The 20324-nt window shown below is 54.4% G+C and overlaps 1 protein-coding gene across 1 annotated transcript; it reads right to left on the bottom strand.

Annotated features, from left to right (window-relative positions):
• Positions 1-3844: 3844 nt before the first annotated feature.
• Positions 3845-18945, bottom strand: USHBP1 (USH1 protein network component harmonin binding protein 1). Its single transcript, XM_012443524.3, has 13 exons — positions 18872-18945; positions 18450-18551; positions 18207-18355; positions 16040-16472; positions 13287-13409; positions 12985-13121; positions 12678-12818; positions 11606-11779; positions 9809-10055; positions 8715-8936; positions 6039-6145; positions 5700-5822; positions 3845-4100 (listed from the first exon to the last, which is right to left on the bottom strand). Exons 2-13 carry the CDS (start codon positions 18501-18503, stop codon positions 3911-3913), a joined length of 2100 nt encoding a protein of 699 aa, XP_012298947.2. The 5' UTR covers positions 18504-18551; positions 18872-18945; the 3' UTR covers positions 3845-3910.
• Between the last annotated feature and the right edge of the window lie 1379 nt (positions 18946-20324).

Below are 20324 nucleotides of genomic sequence, written 5' to 3'. Positions count from 1 at the left end.
ATTTCTGGCCTCCGGGGGCAGGGCGCCCACCCGCTCCGCGGCTGGAGGCGACAGGAATGCCCACCACCCCTGCCGAGGGCCTGCCCCTTTTCCCTTTTAATTTCCTTTTCTTTCTGTGCTTTACAGAAAGGGCTTGGCCTGGCGGCCGGCTGGACTGCAGATGTCTCTTCCAGGCGCCCTGGAGCCTCGCAGCTGCCTCCGCCTCCAACGCACCCCATCCCCCAGAACCGGGGCTGGGCCCCGACCAGCATTTATTAGGCACCCTTTGTGTGCGATGCCCGGGCTCGTGAGCTGGGGAAGCCTGGGCCTCTGGCTCTGGGCGGGTTAACCTTTAACCGGCTGGAAAAGCCCTTCCAGGAGTGACCTTTCACCTTGGAGTCCTGCAGCCCCAGCCACCCAGAATGTGATCCCACCCTGCCCTGAGCCCAGAGCTGGACACCAGAGCTTGTGGATCGGCCTCTCAGAGCTCCGGCCAGGACAGTGCCCTCTGTACACCTCCCCCTCTGCCTCCCACTCCCCTCATGAGACTTGAAGGATTGCCCTCCCTGGAATAGGGGGAAAGATGCTTACAGATCTTGCAACACTAAAAAAGAAACTAAGGTTCTGGGAGGGCCCGGCACACCCAGCCCTTGGCCTCTCAACCTCCTTCAGGGACGCTCTGGCTGCCTGCGAGGTGGAGGTGGTGTTAGTAAATACAGAAAGCAGGAAGGACTACGATTAGACATGAGCAAGGACTTCCCGTGGGTCTAGAATCAGGTTCTGCCCACAGCCTGATGTAATCCCTGCCGGGAGAGAGGAAGGTGTGGGTGGGCAGAGAAGACCCTTTGGTTCTGAAGCTGCATGGGAATGTGACTGGTTATGTGGGGTGAGGACAGGATCCTAGGCCCCTTGCCTGGACCTGCTAGGATCTTTGGTGGGGGCACTGGGATGGGGGTCTCAAAGAAGGGATTGAAAAGATGGATTTATACCAGAGACAGGCGTGGTGGCTCATGCCTGTAATCTCAGCGCTTTGGGAGGCTGAGTCAGGAGGATTTCTTGAGACCACGGTTTCAAGACCAGCCTGGGCAATAAAGTGAGACCTGTCTTGAGCCCAGGTGTTCAAGGCTGCAGTGGGCTATAATCATGTCACTGCACTCCAGCCTGAGCAAGACCCTGTCTCAAAAAAAGAAAAATAAAAAAGAGGGAGAGAAGACTCAAGTAATCAGGGGACTGTGAAGGAGAGGGAGCAGAGAACTAGATTTGAGAGAGACAAGTCTTGAGAGGGGGCTGAGGGCTGGGTGGGGGACGGGAGGTGGGGGAAGAAGGGCCACTGAGATCCCAAAACTCCAGCAGTTCCAGTCCCCGAAGGCTGGTCCACCCCCTCCCAATAGCCCAGCCACCCCTGCGCCCCCCCCTGGGGCCCGCCTGGGGGTGAGTTGAGGCTCAGCCCCGCCTCCCTGACCCCTGCCCGCGGCCCCGCGGTAACATTTGACCTTGTGGCAGCCGCAAACCAGGGACAAAGGGACCTGGGCCCATCTGCCGAGGGGGCGCCCGTGGGAATGGCGGATCCTGCTGGGGCAGCCTGGGAACCTGTCCCGCCCCCCCAACATGTGACCTTGGCTCCCAGTGCCCCTCCAAGGGCAACCTGGTGGGACTGAGAGCTCTGTGGGGCGGGGAAGAGGGGGGACGGGGACAGAGAGGAAATTCAGTTTCTCTGCCCGGCCCCAACATGAGCAAAGTAGTCTGGTCTGCCTCCATTTCCCTGCTTTCTTCAAAGCTGGCCCAAGTCCAGAGACAGCGTGCCGGTCGGAAGGTCACTGGCCCCACCCCTTGCTGGAGGGGACTGTGCTCTCCCCACTCCACTTGTTGTTCTGTTTCTGGGGTCAGGTTGACTGGGTTCGAGTCCAGGCGGCTGACTGGCACTGGCCTCAGGCTGGCATGGTCCTGCCCTGGGAGAGGCTGTGAACACACCTGCCCAGGTGAGGCCTGGAGCACCCGCCCCCACCCCCAGGCAGGGAACGAAAACCTTTCTAATCCCCGTCTCAGGTTTCAGCTGCCGCCCTGGAGGGGACAGCTGGCCACTAATCCAAGCCTGGCTGGGTCGTTCCAAACTCAGCCACTCCCGGTGTGGAGGGGCCAGGAGGTGTGGCATATGCAAATGACATGCTAATCCATGGCCTGCTACTAACCTGCTCCCGGGTCCCCAGGAGAAAGCCGGAACTGGCCACCGTTGGCATTTATTCTGTTTCTCTTGAAGTACAATGCCACCTGAGTCCCAGACTGTTACCTTTGCTGTGCCTGTCCCCCACCCAGAAACCCTTTACCTTACTTTATTTTTGAGACAGAGTCTCCTATTTTGCCCAGGCTGGTCTTGAACCCCTGGCCTCAAGCAATCCTCTGGCCTCAGCCTCCTGAGACACTGGGATTACAGGCAAACTCGACCACACGGAGTCCAGAAACCCCTGACCTTAGCTTTGAGTTAGTAGCAACTCCTCATCCACACCCTGAATCTGAACCATTCCAGCTTCATTCTCTACTCTGGGATATGGCATCTCCCTTACTGTTTTGTTCTGTTTTGTGGTTTTTTGTTTGTTTGTTTCATTTTTGAGACAGAATTTCCCTCTTATTGCCCAGGCTGGAGTGCAGTGGCGTGATCTTGGCTCACTACAACCTCCACCTCCTGAGTTCGAGCAATTATTCTGCCTCAGCCTCCTGAGTAGCTGGGACTACAGGCACACGCCACCACACCTAGCTAATGTTTGTATTTTTAGTAGAGGCAAGGGTTTCACCATGTTGGCTAAGCTGGTCTCAAACTTCTGACCTCAGGTGATCTGTCTGCCTCGGCCTCCCAAAGTGCTGGGATTATAGGCATGAGTCACTGTGCCCGGACTGTTTCGTTTTTTTGAGACAGGCTCTTGCTCTGTCACCCAGACTGGAGTACAGTGGCGTGATCTCAGCTCACTGCAACCTCCGCTTCCCAAGCTCAAGCAATCCTCCCACTTTAGCCTCCTAAGTAGCTTTATAGGCACTCGCCACCATGCCTGGCTAATTTTTGTATTTTTTTTTTGTAGAAATGGGGTTTCCAGGCTGGGCACGGTGGTGCATGCCTGTAATCCCACCACTCTGGGAGGCTGAGGTGGGGAGATCACAAGGTCAGGAGTTCGAGACCAGCCTGAACAACATGGTGAAACCCTGTCTCTATTAAAAATACAAAAATTAGCCGGGCGTGGTGGCAGACACCTGTAATCCCAGCTACTCAGAAGGCTGAGGCAGGAGAATCGCTTGAACCTGGGAGATGGAGGTTGCAGTGAGCCCAGATCTCGCCACTGCACTCCAGCCTGGGCGACAGAGCAAGACTCTGTCTCAAAAAAAGAAATGGATTTTGCCATGTTGCCCAGGCTGGTCTTGAACTCCTGGGCACAATTGATCCACCCACCTTGGCCTCCCAAAGTGCTGGGATTACAAGCATGCACCACCATGCCCGGCTCCCTTCGTGAAAATCTGCCAGCCAAACCCAGCATCTCCCTGGGAAGGGGATGCCAGGAGAGGCTGTGTCCAGTCCCCATGAATCCCTCCCTGAGAGTTTCTGGAGACAGAGGACAGTTGGAACTTCAGGTGTGGCTGTCCAACCTGACGGACCCCCAAACTGTGCCAGTCCCAGGGACCTGCTCCCACAGCACAGGTTGCTTCTGGCCTGACCCCAGTGACATGTGAAGTTCACATTCCACATGGTGCCAGACCAAAGACACCCGAGTCTTTCTGCAGTGCCTGGCCACACCCCATCAAGCCCTGGACACCCATGAGCACCAGCCTCCCTCACATCAAATGTGCCCCAACACGCCAAATCATACAGCATGACATGATGTCACTCCAGGACAGTTTATGACATGCCGCAGCTGTCTGGTACATCCAGACACGGCTGGGGAAGGGGCTACAGAAAGGTCTCCCCCAGCTGCGGTGGCGGGAGGGAAGGCCTGGGCTTCCCCAGGGCCCTTGCAGTGGCTTCCAGCACCGCCACCTCCTCGGCCTGCTGAGCCTCCAAGAGTGCCATCTGCTGCTCCAACTTCCGGCGTTGCTCTTCCTGCTTCCGGTGGGCTCCTCGGAAGGCCAGGACCAGGGCGCTGGAAGGGCGGGTGCTGGGTCAGGAAACAGTCCCCGACTCCACTCAAGGCAGGGGCCATGGACTCCCACTCCCAGAATGGGGGCTCTTTGACATTGGGTTTCCCAGGGTCCCAGCTAGCTGGTCTTTTTTTTTTTTTTGAGATAGAGTTTTGCTCTTGGAGTGCAGTGGGGTGATCCTGGCTCACCGCAACCTCCGCTTCCCAGGTTCAAGTGATTCTCCTGCCTCAGGTAGCTGGGATTACAGGCATACACCACCACGTCGGGCTAATTTTGTTTTTGTTTTTGTTTTGAGACCAAATCTCGCACTGTCGCCCGGGCTGGAGTGCAATGGCACGATCTCGGCTCACTGCAATCTCTACTTCCTAGGTTCAAGCAATTCTCCTGCCTCAGCCTCCCAAGTAGCTGGGACTACAGGCATGCACCACCACACCCAGCTAATTTTTTTGTTTGTTTGTTTTTTAGACAGAGTCTTGCTCTGTCACCCAGGCTGGAGTGCAGTGGCTTGATCTTGGCTCACTGCAACCTCCGCTTCCCGTGTTCAAGTAATTCTCTTGCCTCAGCCTCCTGAGTAGCTGGGATTACAGGCACGTGCCACCATGCCCAGCTAATTTTCGTTTTGTATTTTAGTAGAGACGGGGTTTCACCATGTTGGCCAGGATAATCTATCTCCTGACCTCGTGATCCGCCCGCCTTGGCCTCCCAAAGTGCTGGGATTACAGACGTGAGCCACCATGCCCGGCCCTAATTTTATATTTTTAATGGAGACGGAGTTTCTCCATGTTGGTCAGGCCAGTCTTAAACTCTTGACCTCAGGTGATTCGCCCACCTCGGCCTCCCAAAGTGCTGGGATTACAGGCATGAGCCACCGCGCCCGGCCTAGCTGGTCTTTTGGTTGTTGAGACGGAGTTTTGCTCTTGTTGCCCACGCTGGAGTGCAATGGCGAGATCTCCCCTCATTGCAACCTCTGCCTCCCGGGTTCAAGTGATTCTTCCGCCTCAGTGTCCTAAGTAGCTGGGGTTGCAGGCGCCCACCATCACACCCAGCTAATTTTTTGGTATTTTTTTTTTAGTAAAGACCAGATTTTACTATGTTGTCCAGGCTGGTCTCGAACTCCTGACCTCAAGTGATCCACCCGCCTCGGCCTCCCAAAGTGCTGGGATTACAGGGGTGAGCCACCGCGCCCAGGCTGTTGTTTGTTTTGAGACAGAGTCTTGCTCTGTTGCCCAAGCTGCAGTGCAGTAGTGCGATCTCTGCTCACTGCAACCTCCACCTCATGGGTTCAAGCAATTCTCCTGCCTCAGCCTCCCAAGTAGCTGGGATTACAGGCGTGTGCCAAGACTCCCAGCTAATTTTTGTATTTTTACTAGAGATGGGGTTTCACCACGTTGGCCAGGCTGGTCTCGAACTCCCGACCTCAAGTGATCTGTCGGCCTCAGCCTCCCAATGTGCTGGGATTACAGGTGTGGGATTAAAAATCTTCACTGACTATCTTGGGACAGGGGGGAAAGCTGAGACCCAGAGAGAGCCAGGGATACTTCTGAGATCCTGGTCGGGGACAGTGCCAGGGGAATTGGTGGGGTGCAGAACAGGGGTCCCACCTGTGGGCTTTGCATAAGTCCCTGTTCAGCTCGGCACTCTGAGACCGTCTGGCTCGCCCCTTCTGAGCCACGCGTTCCAGCTCCCCACGCAGAGACCGCAGCTGCTCCCGCAGATCCAGTACCCTGATGCAAAGATGGAGAAGAGAGGGAGCTCACAGCCCAGCCGATCCTATTTCCCACCTCTCCTCCCCGCCACCTGCCCACAGTATTGTCACATAAACACACCTGTACACAGGTGTGCACCTTAGCTTCTGGTGCATACGACACCCCAACCCCGGGGGCCCTCACATAAACTGTCCAACCCCCGCCCCCCGCCCAGCCCGGGACCCAGGCACACACCTGGTGAGCGATGCTGCCAGTTCCTGGGCTAACTTCTCTGGGTCCCACGCTTTGCCCACCTGGCCACCGTCAATGCCACTGGTGCCACCAGGGACAGCAGGAAGGCCCTAACGGAGGGAGAAGACAAGAAAGTGACATTGGCTAGGCCAGGTCCATGCTCGGCCCACGCTGGACACTGAAGCTGCCCAGATAGCAGCAGCTGCTGCCTTCTCAGAGTCCCCACTCTGGTTCCATACCCCAGTAGGAGTGAAATTACCCTCTGATAAGGGAAATGTTTAATTAAAAAATATGGCTGGGCATGGTGGCTCATGCCTGTAATCCCAGCACTTTGGGAGGCTAGGGTAGGATGATCACTTGAGGTCGGGAGTTTGAGACCAGCCTGGCCAACATGGTGAAACCCTGTCTCCACTAAAAATACAAAAATTAGCCAGACATGGCAGCTGGTGCCTGTAGTCCCAACTACTTAGGCAGCTGAGGCAAGAGAATCACTTGAGCCTGGGGGGTGGTGGTTGCAGTGAGCTGGGATCGCGCCACTGCACTCCAGCCTGGGCAACAAGAGCAAAACTCCATCTCAAAAAAAAAAAAAGAGATGAGATCTCACTCTGTGGCCCAGGCTGGAATGAAATGACATAATTGTGGCTCTCTGAAGCCTCTAACTCCTGGGCTCAAGTGATCCTCCCACCTCAGCCTCCCGAGTAGCTGGGACCACCATGCCCAGCTAACATGATAAGGGAAATAAATTAACAGGGACGTCAGATGAGGCTGACATCCAGGAGGACTTCCTCGAGGAGGTGATGTCTAAGCTGAGATCTACAGGAGGTCGAGGACTTTATGATACAAAGAGGAAAGTGACCGATTTTCCTGGCAGGGGCACGGAATGTACAAAGGCTTGGGGGTGGGAGAGATGATTTCAAGAGCTACACTAAGGCCAGGCACACTGACTCACGCCTGTAATCCCAGCACTTTGGGAGGCCGAGGCGGGCAGAACATGTGAGACCAGGAGTTCCAGACCAGCCTGGCCAACATGGCGAAACCCCATCTCTACAAAGAATACAAAAATTAGCTAGATGTGGTGGTGCACACCTGTAATCCCAGCTACTCAGGAGGCTGAGGCAGGAGGATTGCTTGAACCCAGGAGACAGAGGTTGCAGTGAGCCAAGATCGCACCACTGCACTCCAGCCTGGGCGACAGAGCAAGACTCTATCTCAGGAAAAAAAAAAAGCGTGGACTCTGAGGATTCTTGAAGCCATTGAAGGCGTTAAGCAGAGAACAAACATGTTCAGAAGTGGAAAAAAGAAAGGCTTTGGGGAAGAGGCTGGTGCCAGAATCTAGGAGGTGAGGTACAGACTGGGGCCACTCCCGGGGCAGAGGACGGAGTATGGACAGACCTCCGGGGGCAGGGAGGAGACACACGTGTGAGTGGAAGATGCTGCACCCTTTCCGGCTTATTGGGCTCAATACCCTCAAAGAAAGAAACCCTTTGGCTGGACATGATGGTTCATGCCTGTAATCCCAGCATTTTGGGAGGATCACTTGAGACCCAGTATTCGAGGCTGTGGTGAGTTATAATCACGCCACTGCACTCCAGCTTGGTGAAAGCACAAGGCCCTGACTTGAAAGAAAGAAAGAGAGAGAGAAAGAAAGGAAAGAAGGAAAGAAAGAAAGAAAAGAAGGAAGGAAGGAAAGAAAGAGAAAGAAAAGAGAGAGAGAAAGAAAGGAAAGAAGGAAAGAAAAGAAGGAAGGAGGAAAGAAAGAGAAAGAAGAGAGAGAGAGAGAGAAAGAAAGACGGGCATGTGGCTCACGCCTGTAATCCCAGCACTTTGGGAGGCCAAGGCGGGCGGATCATCTGAGGTCAGGAGTTTGAGACCAGCCTCACCAACAGGGAGAAAACCATCTTTACTAAAAATACAAAATTAGCTGGGTGTGGTGGCGCATGCCTGTAATCCCAGCTACTCGGGAGGCTGAGGCAGGAGAATCGCTTGAACCTGGAAGGCAGAGGTTGCAGTGAGGAGAGATTGTGCCATTGCACTTCAGCCTGGTTAACAGAGCGAAACTCCATTTCAAAAAAAAAAAGGAAAGAGGCTGGGTGTGGTGGCTTATCCCTGCAATTTGAGCGCTCAGAGAGGCAGAGGTGGGAGGATCACTTGGGCCCAGGAGTTCGAGACCTGCCTGGGCGACACAGAGAGACTCAGAAGGAAGGAAGGCAGGGAGGGAGGAAAACCTCAGAGCACAGGTGTGAGTTTGACATAAAGCTTAATCATGCCACTTGCTTCTTGGTGCAGAAGTGGAAACCGAGGCTCAGAAAGGGCTGTGATAAGGCCAGGTGCAGTGGCTCACATCTGTAACGCCAGCACTTTGGGAGGTCGAGGCAGTCGAGAGTTTGGGACCAGCCTGACCAACATGGCAAAACCCCATCTCTACTAAAAACACAAAAATTAGCTGGACATCGTGGCGTGTGCCTGTAGTCCCAGCTACTCAAGAGGCTGAGGCAGGAGAATCACTTGAACCAGGGAGGCAGAGGTTGCGGTGAGCCAAGACTGTGCCACTGTACTCCAGCCTGGGCGACGGAGCGAGACTCTGCCTCAAAAAACAAAACAAAACAAAAAAACAGCTGCAATTGACCAGGGCTATGTTCCCATTAGAAGCTACTACCAGGTTCAGGCGGGGCAGCTCACCTGGTACCACTCCTCCTCGCCCCCGCTGCTGTCACCTCCGCTGCTGTCTCTGCCACTGCTGTTTGCTCCACCAGCCTGGAGCTCTGCCCATTCCCACCGCAGCTGCTCCAGCAGAAGCACGTGAGCCGGGCCCAGGGCTCGGAGGGCGGCCTCCCGAAGCTCTAGGCCCCGCTTCTCACGTCGCACGAGTTGCAGCCGAAGCATCAGGTCCTCCAGGGTCTCCTGCGGGACCAAGGGGAGGACAGAGAATTTATGCTTCTGGGGTCAGCTGCAAGGAAACTGAGGCCCCTAGAGGCACCCACTGAGGACTAGTCAGGCAAAAACCGTGGCCTTCGGCCAGGCGCGGTGGCTCACGCCTGTAATCCCAGCACTTTGGGAGGCCGAGGCGGGCAGATCACCTGAGGTCAGGAGTTTGAGACCAGCCTGGCCAACATGGTGAAACCCCATCTCTACTGAATATACAAAAATTAGTCGGGTGTGGTGGTACGAGCCTGTAATCCCAGCTACCCAGGAGGCTGAGGCAGGAGAATCACTTGAACCCGGTGGGGTGGGGCGATGTCGGAGGCTGCAGTGGGCCAAGATAGCAGCACTGCACTCCAGCCAGGGTGAGAGCAAGACTCCGTCTCAAAAAAAAACACAACAAACAAACAAAAAACTAGGACCTTTCGCATGTTCTTCAGAGGTAGAAATATCTTCCTCTGATAAAAGCTACAGCTGGAGAAATGGCATTTTCTAGAGGCAAGTAGCTTATATAGGTCAAATAGCAGTTCTGTCAAAGTTTCTAGGTCTCTCCAACTCCAGAACCTCAAGTTTTTCAGGTCAATCTCCAAACCCAAGATTCTGTTCTTTGCTCCCATCTCTTTCCGTAGGAAGGCCATTTTGGAGAAGCAGATTTGGAGTCTAATGAGAAACCGAACCCCAGAAGACAAACTCCTATTCATCCTTCAAAACCCCACTTCCAATTCTCCCTCACAATGCCTGAACCCAGACCAGCAGAACTCTCCTTTGCTCCTTGGCCCCCCAGGCGCAGGACCTCAGTAAAGGATTTTGTCCCACCAGGAAAGACGGACACAGTGGCCACAGCCCCTTTGTACCCTTGTGGCCACCAGGTCCTGTTGAATTTGTGTCTTCTCCAGCCGGGGCAGAGCTGGGCCAGGCTGGGTCCCCAGAATGGCCTGCACCATGACTTCTGCACGGGGCAGAGTGGGGATGGGTGCCAAGGTGGGGCCAGGCTCTGAGAGAATCTTCACTAGAGCACAACGCTCCTGGAGACGCTGGACGTAGCTTCGGAGCTGGAAAGCCACTTCCTCTGTGGGCTTATCCACACTGCTGCCCGCAGGGCTACAGAAAACAGAAGAGGTACCTGTGTCAACACTGGCGATTGTAAGTGGGCTAACTACATGCCAACCCTGGTAGGGTCCATCATCTTCCATCTCACTGGCCACAATGGAGCCTCTACCATCTGTGGTGGCCCCTGTCACACCAACATGGTGGGCACCATAATATAAACCCCACTAGGCACCACCTTCCATCAGGGCCACATGGTGGCCAGGTGCGGTGACGCATGTTTGTAACCCCAGCACTTTGGGAGGCTGAGGCAGGAGGATTGCTTGAACCCAGGAGGCGGAGGTTGCGGTGAGCCGAGATTGCGCCATTGCACTCCAGCCTGGGTAACAAGAGCGAAACTCCGTCTCAAAAAAAAAAAAAAAAAAATCAGCAAGGCATGGTGGCAGGCGCCTGTAATCCGAGCTACTTGGGAGGTTGAGGCAGGAGAATCACTTGAACCCGGGAGGTGGAGGTTGCAGTGAGCCGAGATTGTGCCACTGCTCTCCAGCCTGGGCGACAAGAACTAAACTTGGTCTCGAAAAAAAAAAAAGAGAGAAAACATGGTGGGTGCCATTACATCAACCCACCAGGCACCGTTGCTCATGCCACCTTGCTGGACACCATCACGCCAACCCAATGGGCACCAGCACCTAGATTGTCAACCCTGAGCAGCAGGACCAGGACAACCCTACTAAGCACCCTCATGCCAGTTCTTTTTTTATTTTTTCAAGACAGGGTCTCACTGGGTGTGGTGGCTCACGCCTGTAATCACAGCACTTTGGGAGGCTGAGGTGGGTGGATCACCTGAGGTTGGGAGTTCAAGACCGGCCTGACCAACATGGAGAAACCCTGTCTCTACTAAAAATATAAAATTAGCCGGTCGTGGTGGCAGGTGCGTGTAATCCCAGCTACTCGGGAGGCTGAGGCAGGAGAATTGCTTGAACAGGAGGCGGAGGTTGCAGTGAGCTGAGATTGAGCCACTGTACTCCAGCCTGGGCAACAAGAGCGAAACTCTATCTTAAAAAAAAAAAAGACAAGGTGTCACTCTATCTTCTAGTTGGACTGCAGTGGCGCAATCTCAGCTCACTGCAGCCTCCACCTCCCAGACTCAAGCCATCCTCCCACCTCAGCCTCCCAAGTAGCTGGGACTACACGGGCACACCACCACAGCCGGCTAATTTATTTGTACTTTTGGTAGAGAAGAGCTTTCTCCATGTTACAAGGGCTGGTCTTGAACACTTCTGAGCTCAAGCGATCTGCCTGCCCTCGCTTCCCGAAGTGCTGGGATTACGGGCATGAGCCACTCTGCCCGGATCTAACCAGTAGGCATCATCATCCATCTTCACGCCAACTGCAATGTCTGTCAACCACCACGCCAACCTCGCCAAGTAGCAATAGGCCAACTGTAGCTGGGCGTCATGTCAGCCAACCACAGGGAGTTCCATACCGACCTTGCTGGACTCAGCCACCCCAAGACCCCAAACATGGTGGACTGTGGGAGCCCCATTCCCCCGTCAAGACCCCACTCATCAAGCAGCCTAGTTCCCAGGGTTCCCCAGGGGTACCTTGGCTGTGGATTCTGCAGTGCGCCTGCGTCCATGGTGGTCTCCTCTTGTGCCAGCAGCCTCCATGCTTCCTTTTCAGCTGCCTGCAGGTCACCCACGGGGGCTTCGGCTCCTGCTTCTGAGTCAGCCTCCCGCAGAGCAAGCAGGACCCTGTATGCCTCCTCACAATGCTCACTGTAGGATACTGGTTCTGAGTACTTTTGGACACTCAGCTCGGCTGGGCGCAGTGGCCCTCGCCTGTAGTCCCAGCCCTTTGGGAGGCCAGAGCGGGGGGATCACCTGAAGTCAGGAGTTCAAGCCCAGCCTGGCCAACATGGTGAAACCCTGTCTCTACTAAAAATACAAAGATTAACCAGGTGTGGTGGTACGCACTTGTAGTTCCAACTACTCAGGAGGCTGAGGCACTAGAATCACTTGAACCCGGAGGCAGAGGTTGGAGCGAGCCAAGATTGCACCACTGCACTCCAGCCTGGGTGACAGAGCAAGACTCCATCTCCAAAAAAAAAAGAACACTCAGCTCCATCTCACCCTATAGGTGCCAGTCCCCACTTGCTCTTGAATCTCTCTCTTCTTCCCACCACCCTCACCTCTGGAAGCATGCAGACTCCTTTAGCACCCCTGAACTAAAATTGCCTTAAATTAATTTCTGGGCTTGGTGTGGTGGCTCACACCAGTAATCCCAGCACTTTGAGAGGCCGAGGTGGGTGGATCATGAGGTCAGGAGTTCGAGAGCAGCCTGGTCAACATGGTGAAACCCCACCTCTACTAAAAACACAAAAATTAGCAGGCGTGGTGGTGCTCGCCTGTAATCCCAGCTACTCAGGAGGCTGAGACATGAGAATCACTTGAACCCAGGAGGCAAAGGTTGCAGTGAGCTGAGATCTTGCCACTGCACTCCAGCCTGGGTGACAGAGCAAGACTCTGTCTCAAACAAAAACAAAAACCAAACTAATTTCTGAAGTTGTGGAAGGTGCTTTCCAGTGAGGGTCCTGTCACCCTCTGTGGATTGGGACCATCCTCAGAGAGCCCATTCCCTCCCCAGCTGGTGACATCACTGGCAGGGTGCACTGACCTGTACTGCAAGGCCAGATGCAACGCTGTGGCCTCAGCCTCCCGCTGACCCAGCTGCATGCTGAGGCCCTCACAACGGCCCTTGTATCCCTGGAGCACAGCCGATAGCAGACGGTTAAAGCATTTGAGCTTCTCAATGTTCCTGTCCCCACAGGTGGGGAAGAGGGAAAGTCAGAGGCCCTCTAAGGTAGTCAGGCCTCAATTTCCACCCTTTCCCTCCCTCCTGTTGCAGCTCCAGACTCTATGCTTTATAACTCAGCTGGAGGATGTGCCTGTGCCCTTATGAGCTCAGCATTTGAGTCTCTTACCCCCGGAGTTGCTCCATCTGGGCTTCCATGATGCGCACCTCAGGACTGAGGGGCTGGGTGGGGAGAGGCCCAAGGATCTGGGTGCTGGAATGGCTGTGGAGGTGCTGAAGCAGGGGGTGAGCCAGAGAGAAGGAGTCCTGCCAAGAAGAGGTGATGTAATGGACCCCAATTGCCACTAAGAGCCTGGGATTGTAGGCATTTTCCAACCCCAAAAGCTGTTGGATCCCATGACCAAGATTTGAGTCTCATCCCCCTGAATGCTAAGGACATCAAGACCATGGATTTGAACTTCTCATACTCACCTGAGTCTCCCAGGGTTCCCTGTCTGCCTCAGAGCTAGAACCACTGCCTGAGCCACCTGCTTGGCTGTGGGAAAGACGTGGGAAGGGCTCCAGCCTCAAGAGGGAATCCTGCAGCTCCTGAACCTGGGAAGGATGAGGGAAGATGTCAGGCCTAGGGGCTCAAACCAACCACCAGCCCTCCCTCCTGAAGGCCTGTTCTTGGGGAAGTGGCAAGAACCCTAGCTGGAAGGCAGGAGGCTTGGATATTTAGCCTGCCCACAATCTCACTATCTAACCTTCAGAATGTTTCTTAGCTGCTGAAGATATTTTTTCCCAGCAGAAAAATGGGTCCCACTCTGGAGGAAAATGAATCCCTGGGCAGGGCTCCCACGGCCCTGAGTTTTTTCCACTAGCCTGAGATGAAGGCTTCCCTCTCAACATCTCATTCAGCCACATGGCTTTTTTATTTTATTTATTTATTTACTTAAAAAAAAATATATATATATATATATATATTTATTTATATTTTGAGACAGAGTCTCTGTCACCCAGGCTGGAATGCAATGGCACAATCTCAGCTCACTGCAACCTCTGCCTCCTGGGTTCAAGCGATTCTCCTGCCTCAGCCTCCTGAGTAGGTGAGATTACAGGCTCGCGCCAGCATGCCTGACTAATTTTTGTATTTTTAGTAGAATCAGGATTTCTCCATGTTGGTCAGGCTGGTCTCGGACGCTTGACCTCATGATCTGCCTGCCTTGGCCTCCCAAAGTGCTGGGATTAGAGGCATCAGCCACTGCGCCCTGCTGGCTTATTTTTATTTTTGAGATGGAGTCTTGCTCTGTCACCCAAGCTGGAGTGCAGTGGCGCATTCTTGGCTCACTGCAACCTCTGCCTCCGGGGTTCAAGTGATTTTCCTGCCTCAGCCTCTCAAGTAGTTGAGATTACAGGCATCTGCCACCACGTCTGACAAATTTTTGTATTTTCAGTAGAGATGGGGTTCCACCATGTTGACCACTCTGGTCTTGAACTCCTGACTTCAAGTGATCTGCCTGCCTCAGCCTCCAAAGTCCTGGGATTACAGGCATGAGCCACCGTGCCTGGCAGTCACATGGCTTTAAATGCCACCTATGTGCTAAGGTTGCTTAAATATCTCCCTTCTGCCCTGCAGTCTCCCCTGAGCCCTGGACTCAAACATATAGCTCTCCCTTGGGGACCCCACGTGGATGTCTCATGGGCACTTGAGCTTATCAAGGGCCAAAGAGATCTGGTCACCCCCCAACAAAACCTGCCCACCCTGTAGCTCCTCCATCGCTCCCTTCTACTCCTGCAGATCCCAAAGCCTGGAGTTGTCCTTGACTTCTCTCTAGCCTTCATGCCCACACCTTTCAGTTCCATCTTCAACATCACCCAGTGTTCGTCCGCATCTCTCCACTTCCACAACCTCCACCGCCGCGCGTGTCTGGACCAGTGAAGTCACATCCTGGGTCTCCAGGAGTCCACCCTCAACTCCGAAGACTGTTCCTCACTTCGCCACCAGAGGGCGCCTGTGAACACCTGCGCCGAGCACGCCCCTCCTCTGCTCAGAACCCTCCATGGCTCTCACCTGACTCAGGGCAAAGCCCAACTGCCTCCTTGCAGCCCAGGAGGCCTTGTGCGGTCTGCACTTCTCCTCTTTCTGTTCTGGCTCCCCACACTCTCCCTGCTTCCCCTGTGTTCCAGCCACACTGGCCTCCCTCAGGTTCCTTGAACAGACCAGCCCTCTGGATCTGCTGAAATTCTTTTTTTCTTTTTCTGGACTGGGTCTGTAACGCAGGTCCCCAGATCCTGGCATAACCCCTCCCTCATTTCCTTCTGGTCTTTATTTTATTTTATTTTATTTTTTCTTCGAGATGAAGTCTTGCTTTGTCACCCAGGCTGGAGTGATTCTCCTGCCTCAGCCTCCTGAGTAGCTGGGACTACAGGCGCCGCCACCATGCCCAGCTAATTTTGTACTTTTAGTAGAGATAGGGGTTTCACCATGTTGCACAGGCGGTCTCGAACTCCTGACCTCAGGTGATCCGTCCACTTCGATCTCCCGAAGTGCTGGGATTACAGGTGTGAGCCAGCGCGCCTGGTCTCCTTCTGGTCTTTATTCTAAGTGTTACTTCCTCAGAGGCCTTCCCTTAAGAAAGATTGCAAGGGGTCTTTATCTGGTCAGCAGGCTCCGGAGTTGAAATGTTTTTTGTTTGTTTGTTTTTGTTTTTGAGATAGAGTCTTGCTCTGTCGCCCAGGCTGGAGTGCAGTGGTGTGACCTCGGCTCACTGCAACTTCTGCCTCCTGGGTTCAAGCGATTCTTCTGCTGCAGCCTCCGGAGTAGCTGGGACTACTGGCACGAGCTACCGTGCCCGGCTAGTTTTTTTGTATTTTTAGTACAGACAGGGTTTCACCATATTGGCCAGGATGGTCTCTAACTCCTGACCACGAGGAAGCCACATACCTCTGGCTCCACAAGTGCTGGGATTACAGGCATGAGCCACCATGCCCAGTCATCCTGGCCAATTTTTACATTTTTTGCAGAGGTGAAGTCTCACTGTGTTGCCCAGGCTGGTTTGGAACTCCTGGCCTCAAAGGATCCTCCTGCCTCCACCTCCCAAAGTGCTAGGATTATAAGGGTGAGCCACCACACCCAGCCTCAAAAGGATTTTTGAATGAACAAATGAATGAATGTTGCCTACATCCGGCCCACCCCTCCCTCAGACAGGGAGCTCCGTGTGACTCAGGATGGCCCCACTCACCTCTCTCTGCAGCGACTCCTTCTCGGCTCGGATGGCCTCCAGGGAGGCCTGCGTGCGGACCAGCTCATCCTCTCGGGTACTTAGGGCCAGCCGGAGCCAGGCATTCCTCTCAGCCAGGCGAGCTGCCTCTTGCTGGCAGCTCCCTGCCCCTTCCTGATTCCCAAGGGGTCCTGGTTCCCCTTCACTTGTGCCCTCCATCAGCCCAGGATGGCTGGGGGGCCGGTGGCGCCAGGCAGCAGCCGCCACCTCCAGGGAGCTCAGAGCGTGCTGGAGGGTCTGAAACACATCGGGCTCCCCAGTCCCAGGAGGCAGAGTCTCCTCGCACTGTAGGGCTGATTCTGGGGACTCGTGGGCTTCCGCTGCAGGTTTGTGGGGCACCTCGGGGGCTGAGGCCGGTCCCCTGCCAGAGTCCCCATCAGTCTTCTTGTCGGTCCTGTAGACACCAACTCAAGCACTTGAGTCACTCCAAGCTAGGCCGGAAATCCTTTTTTTCTTTTTCTTTGAGATGAAGTCTCACTCTGTCGCCCAGGCTGGAGGGCAGTGACGCGATCTCGGCTCATTGCAACCTCCACCTCCCGGGTTCAAGCAATTCTCCTGCCTCAGCCTCCCAAGTAGCTGGGATTACAGGCGCCCACCACCACGCCCGGCTAATTTTTATATTTGTAGTTGAGACAGGGTTTCACCATGTTGGTCAGGCTGGTCTTCAACACCTGATCTAGTGATCTGCCCACCTTGGCCTCCCAAAGTGCTGGGATTTCAAGCATGAGCCACCATGACTAGCCAAGAATTATTATTTTTTTAAAATGGAGTCTCACTCTGTTGCCTAGACTGGAGTGAAGTGGTGTGATCTCAGCTCACTGCAATCTCTGCCTCCCACGTTCAAGCAAATCTCCTGCCTCAGCCTCCAGAGTAGCTGGGATTACGGGCACCCACCACCACACCCGGCTAACTTTTTTTTTTTTTTGAGGCGGAGTTTCGCTCTTGTTACCCAGGCTGGAGTGCAATGGCACGATCTCGGCTCACCGCAACCTCCGCCTCCTGGGTTCAGGCAATTCTCCTGCCTCAGCCTCCTGAGTAGCTGGGATTACAGGCACACGCCACCATGCCCAGCTAATTTTTTGTATTTTTAGTAGAGACGGGGTTTCACCATGTTGACCAGGATGGTCTCGATCTCTTGACCTCGTGATCCACCCGCCTAGGCCTCCCAAAGTGCTGGGATTACAGGCGTGAGCCACTGTGCGTGGCCCTGGGCAGGGAATTCTGGGGGCTTAGACTTCATGGTCTTGGGGAGGTGTGAGCGGGCAGAGAGTTGGCAAGAGCTGCGTGTTCTGGGACTGGCATCCCAGGGCGAGACTGGGGGGCTGGGAATTCAGGGAAGAGGCTGGACAGAGGGGTGGAGGAATTGGGGGGCAGACCTGGGCCTGAGAAGGAGAGTGCAGAGTACACTGGAGTGTGACAGGCACTGGGAAAGACCTGAGGGCGAGAGACAGAAGGTTCTGGAAATGGGGTCTTTTGGGGCGGCAGCTCACACTTGTAATCCCAACACTTTTGGAGGCCAAAGCGGGCAGATCACGTGAGATCAGAAGTTCAAGGCCAGCCTGGCCAATACGGTGAGACCCTGTCTTTATTTAGCCTGGCGTGGTGGCGCGCATCTGTAATCCCAGCACTTTGGGAGGCCAAGGAGGGTGGATCACGAGGTCAAGAGATCGAGACCATCCTGGTCAACAAGGTGAAACCCCGTCTCTACTAAAAATACAAAAATTAGCTGGGCATGGTGGCGTGTGCCTGTAATCCCAGCTACTCGGGAGGCTGAGGCAGGAGAATTGCTTGAACCCAGAAGGCAGAGGTTGCGGTGAGCCGAGATCGCGCCATTGCACTCCAGCCTGGGCAACAAGAGCGAAACTCCGTCTCAAGAAAAAAAAAAAAGAAAAGAAAAAAGAAGGAAAGAAAGAGGAAGGAAAAAAGGAAGGAAGGAGAAAGAAAGAAGAGAAAGAAAGAAAAGAAAAGAAAAAAGAAAGAGGAAAGAAAGAGGAAAGAAAGGAAAGAAAGGCTGAGGGCAGTAGGGAGCTATGGCAAGTGACTGAGCAGAGGAGGTACACCAGCAGACCTGTGGGGGGCAAAGATGCGTCTGGACTGGACTGAAGGGCATAGACCAAGCGGGTCTTACCTGCTTCCTAGGCTCTGGCCACTGACCTCCTCCATGGGGCCCAGCTGCTCCGGCCCAGAGCTCCCCAGAGGTGGGGCAAGGCTGGGCTTGGAGCTCCCACCGGCTGCCTCGACCTCCTCTGAACTCTCGGCCACGGGGTCCAGTTCACCCTGCAAATGACCCCCGGGGCCCAGCTCTGAGCCAGGCAGGGCAGGACCTTGGTGTCCCAAGGAGCTGGGTGTGGAGGGGAGAGGGGACACTTACGGGTGGAACATGCCTCCCTCGCCGGCTTCGGGGCCGCGTGGCCCAGGCACTCATTGCTGTCCAGAAGCCAGTGCCCTCTGAATGCTTCTCCTTCGTCACCCCCTAAAACCACAACCTGCTGTGAGCTCTAGCCTTTGTTGTCCAGGACAAAGGACAACCTCAATTTCCTCTGCAGTGAAGTGGGGCATTGACTACCCCTCTGGAAGGGATTTTGTTATCAAGGTTGATTGGGCACATTTGTATGCCTCCCTGGACAGGCAGCTCACTACCTAACATGGCTGTCCTGACCTCCCCCTTCTCTGCCTTCTTTACCTTCACTACCTCTTTGTCCCCTTCCCTCCTCTATCTGTGCCTGAGAAGGAAACCTCAAGAATTCCCTCTCCTCCCTGGCCCTCCTAAATGAGGGGTTCAGCTCTCTCTACCTCTCTGATCCTCTGGGGGTAACTTGATCAGAGGCCTGAGTCCCTGGATACTCTCTTGGGGTCACTTTGGCCACTGCCTGTTCAGGCCTGGGCTGGCCAAGCTTGGCCTGGGAGGGGCTGGGAAACAGGAAACGCCCTCCCCTGGTCACGTGACTTGTCATTGTGTTGTTTCCGTTTTGAGGATGGTGGTTTCCTGCAGCCCTAGCGGGGCGCGCATACCTGACTCCCAAGGTTTCAGCCCCCCTCATCTCAGCCTCCAAGCCCTTGGCCCGTCCACCTCTTTTTTTTTTTTTTTTTTTTTTTTGAGACAGGGTCTTGCTTTATCTCCCAGGCTGAAGTGCAGTGGTGTGATCTTGGCCCACTGCAACTTCTGCCTCCCAGGTTCAAGCGATTCTCCTGCCTCAGCCTCCCAAGTAAATGGGATTACAGGCACCTGCCACCACGTGCAGCTAATTTTGTATTTTTAATAGAGACAGGGTTTCTCCGTGTTGGTCAAGCTGGTCTCAAACTCCCAACCTCAGGTGATCTGCCCACCTCAGCCTCCCAAAGTGTTGGGATTACAGGTGTGAGCCACTGCGCCCGGCCCACCTCCGACTCTTGGATTTTATTTCTCAAGAGCTAGAATGGGCCGAGCACCAAGGCTCACACCTGTAATCCCAGCACTCTGGGAAGCTGAGGCAGTTGATCACTTGAGCCCAAGAGTTTGCGATCAGCCTCAGCAACATGGCGAGACCCCTGTCTCTACAAAAGATACAAAAATTTGCCAGGAGTAGTGGCGTGCAGTAACAGCCTGTAGTTCCAGCTATTTGGGAGGCTGAGGCAGGAGGATTGCCTAACACCTGGAAGCAGAGGCTGCAGTTAGCCATGGTCACGCCACTTCACTCCAGTCTGGGTAACAAGGCGAGAGACCCTGTCTCAAAAAGAAAGAAAGAAAGAAAAAGAAGAGCTAGAATGTTCCCCTGAGCTGATGGTTTTCATCTGGCTCCTCTGTGAACTCCTTGTTATAAGTAAAATTTCGATGCCGCAAAAGAAATAGCCTCTTAGCAAGGCAGTTTACTTCTCCAGAAGGGTGTGGCTCACGGATGGAGCAATGGTGGCTGCACACTTGGGCAAGGGGGGAAGGGGTACCTGTGCCTGATGGGGGTCACCCCTACTGCTGTGTCGTTCCCCTATTGGCTAGGGTTAGACTGCACAAGCTAGACTAATCCCGATTGGCTGTTTTAAAGAGAGCAGGGAGGCCGGGTGTGGTGGCTCACGCCTATAATCCCAGCACTTTGGGAGGCCGAGGCGGGTGGATCACGAGGTCAAGAGATCGAGACCATCCTGGTCAACATGGTGAAACCCCGTCTCTACTAAAAATACAAAAAATTAGCTGGGCATGGTGGCGCGTGCCTGTAATCCCAGCTACTCAGGAGGCTGAGGCAGGAGAATTGCCTGAACCAGGAGGCGGAGG

The sequence above is a fragment of the Aotus nancymaae genome, unplaced genomic scaffold (assembly GCF_030222135.1).
Source record: "Aotus nancymaae isolate 86718 unplaced genomic scaffold, 86718_ANA_hifiasm-v0.15.2.pri h1tg000028l, whole genome shotgun sequence".
Taxonomy (NCBI): domain Eukaryota; kingdom Metazoa; phylum Chordata; class Mammalia; order Primates; family Aotidae; genus Aotus; species Aotus nancymaae.
The sequence above is the reverse complement of the archived record's forward strand: the minus strand, read 5'-3'. Positions and strand labels throughout refer to the sequence as shown.

What these genes read in the sequence shown, in the direction of transcription:
- USHBP1 (XM_012443524.3), bottom strand. Translation starts at nt 18,503, where the DNA reads ATGAGTGCCTGGGCCACGCGGCCCCGAAGCCGGCGAGGGAGGCATGTT. An exon ending in CATCTGGCCTTGCAGTACAG is followed by an intron (nt 11,780 to 12,677) that starts GTCAGTGCACCC and finishes AGTATCCTACAG; the next exon opens with TGAGCATTGTGAGGAGGCAT. An exon ending in GACTTATGCAAAGCCCACAG is followed by an intron (nt 4,101 to 5,699) that starts GTGGGACCCCTG and finishes CCGCCCTTCCAG; the next exon opens with CGCCCTGGTCCTGGCCTTCC.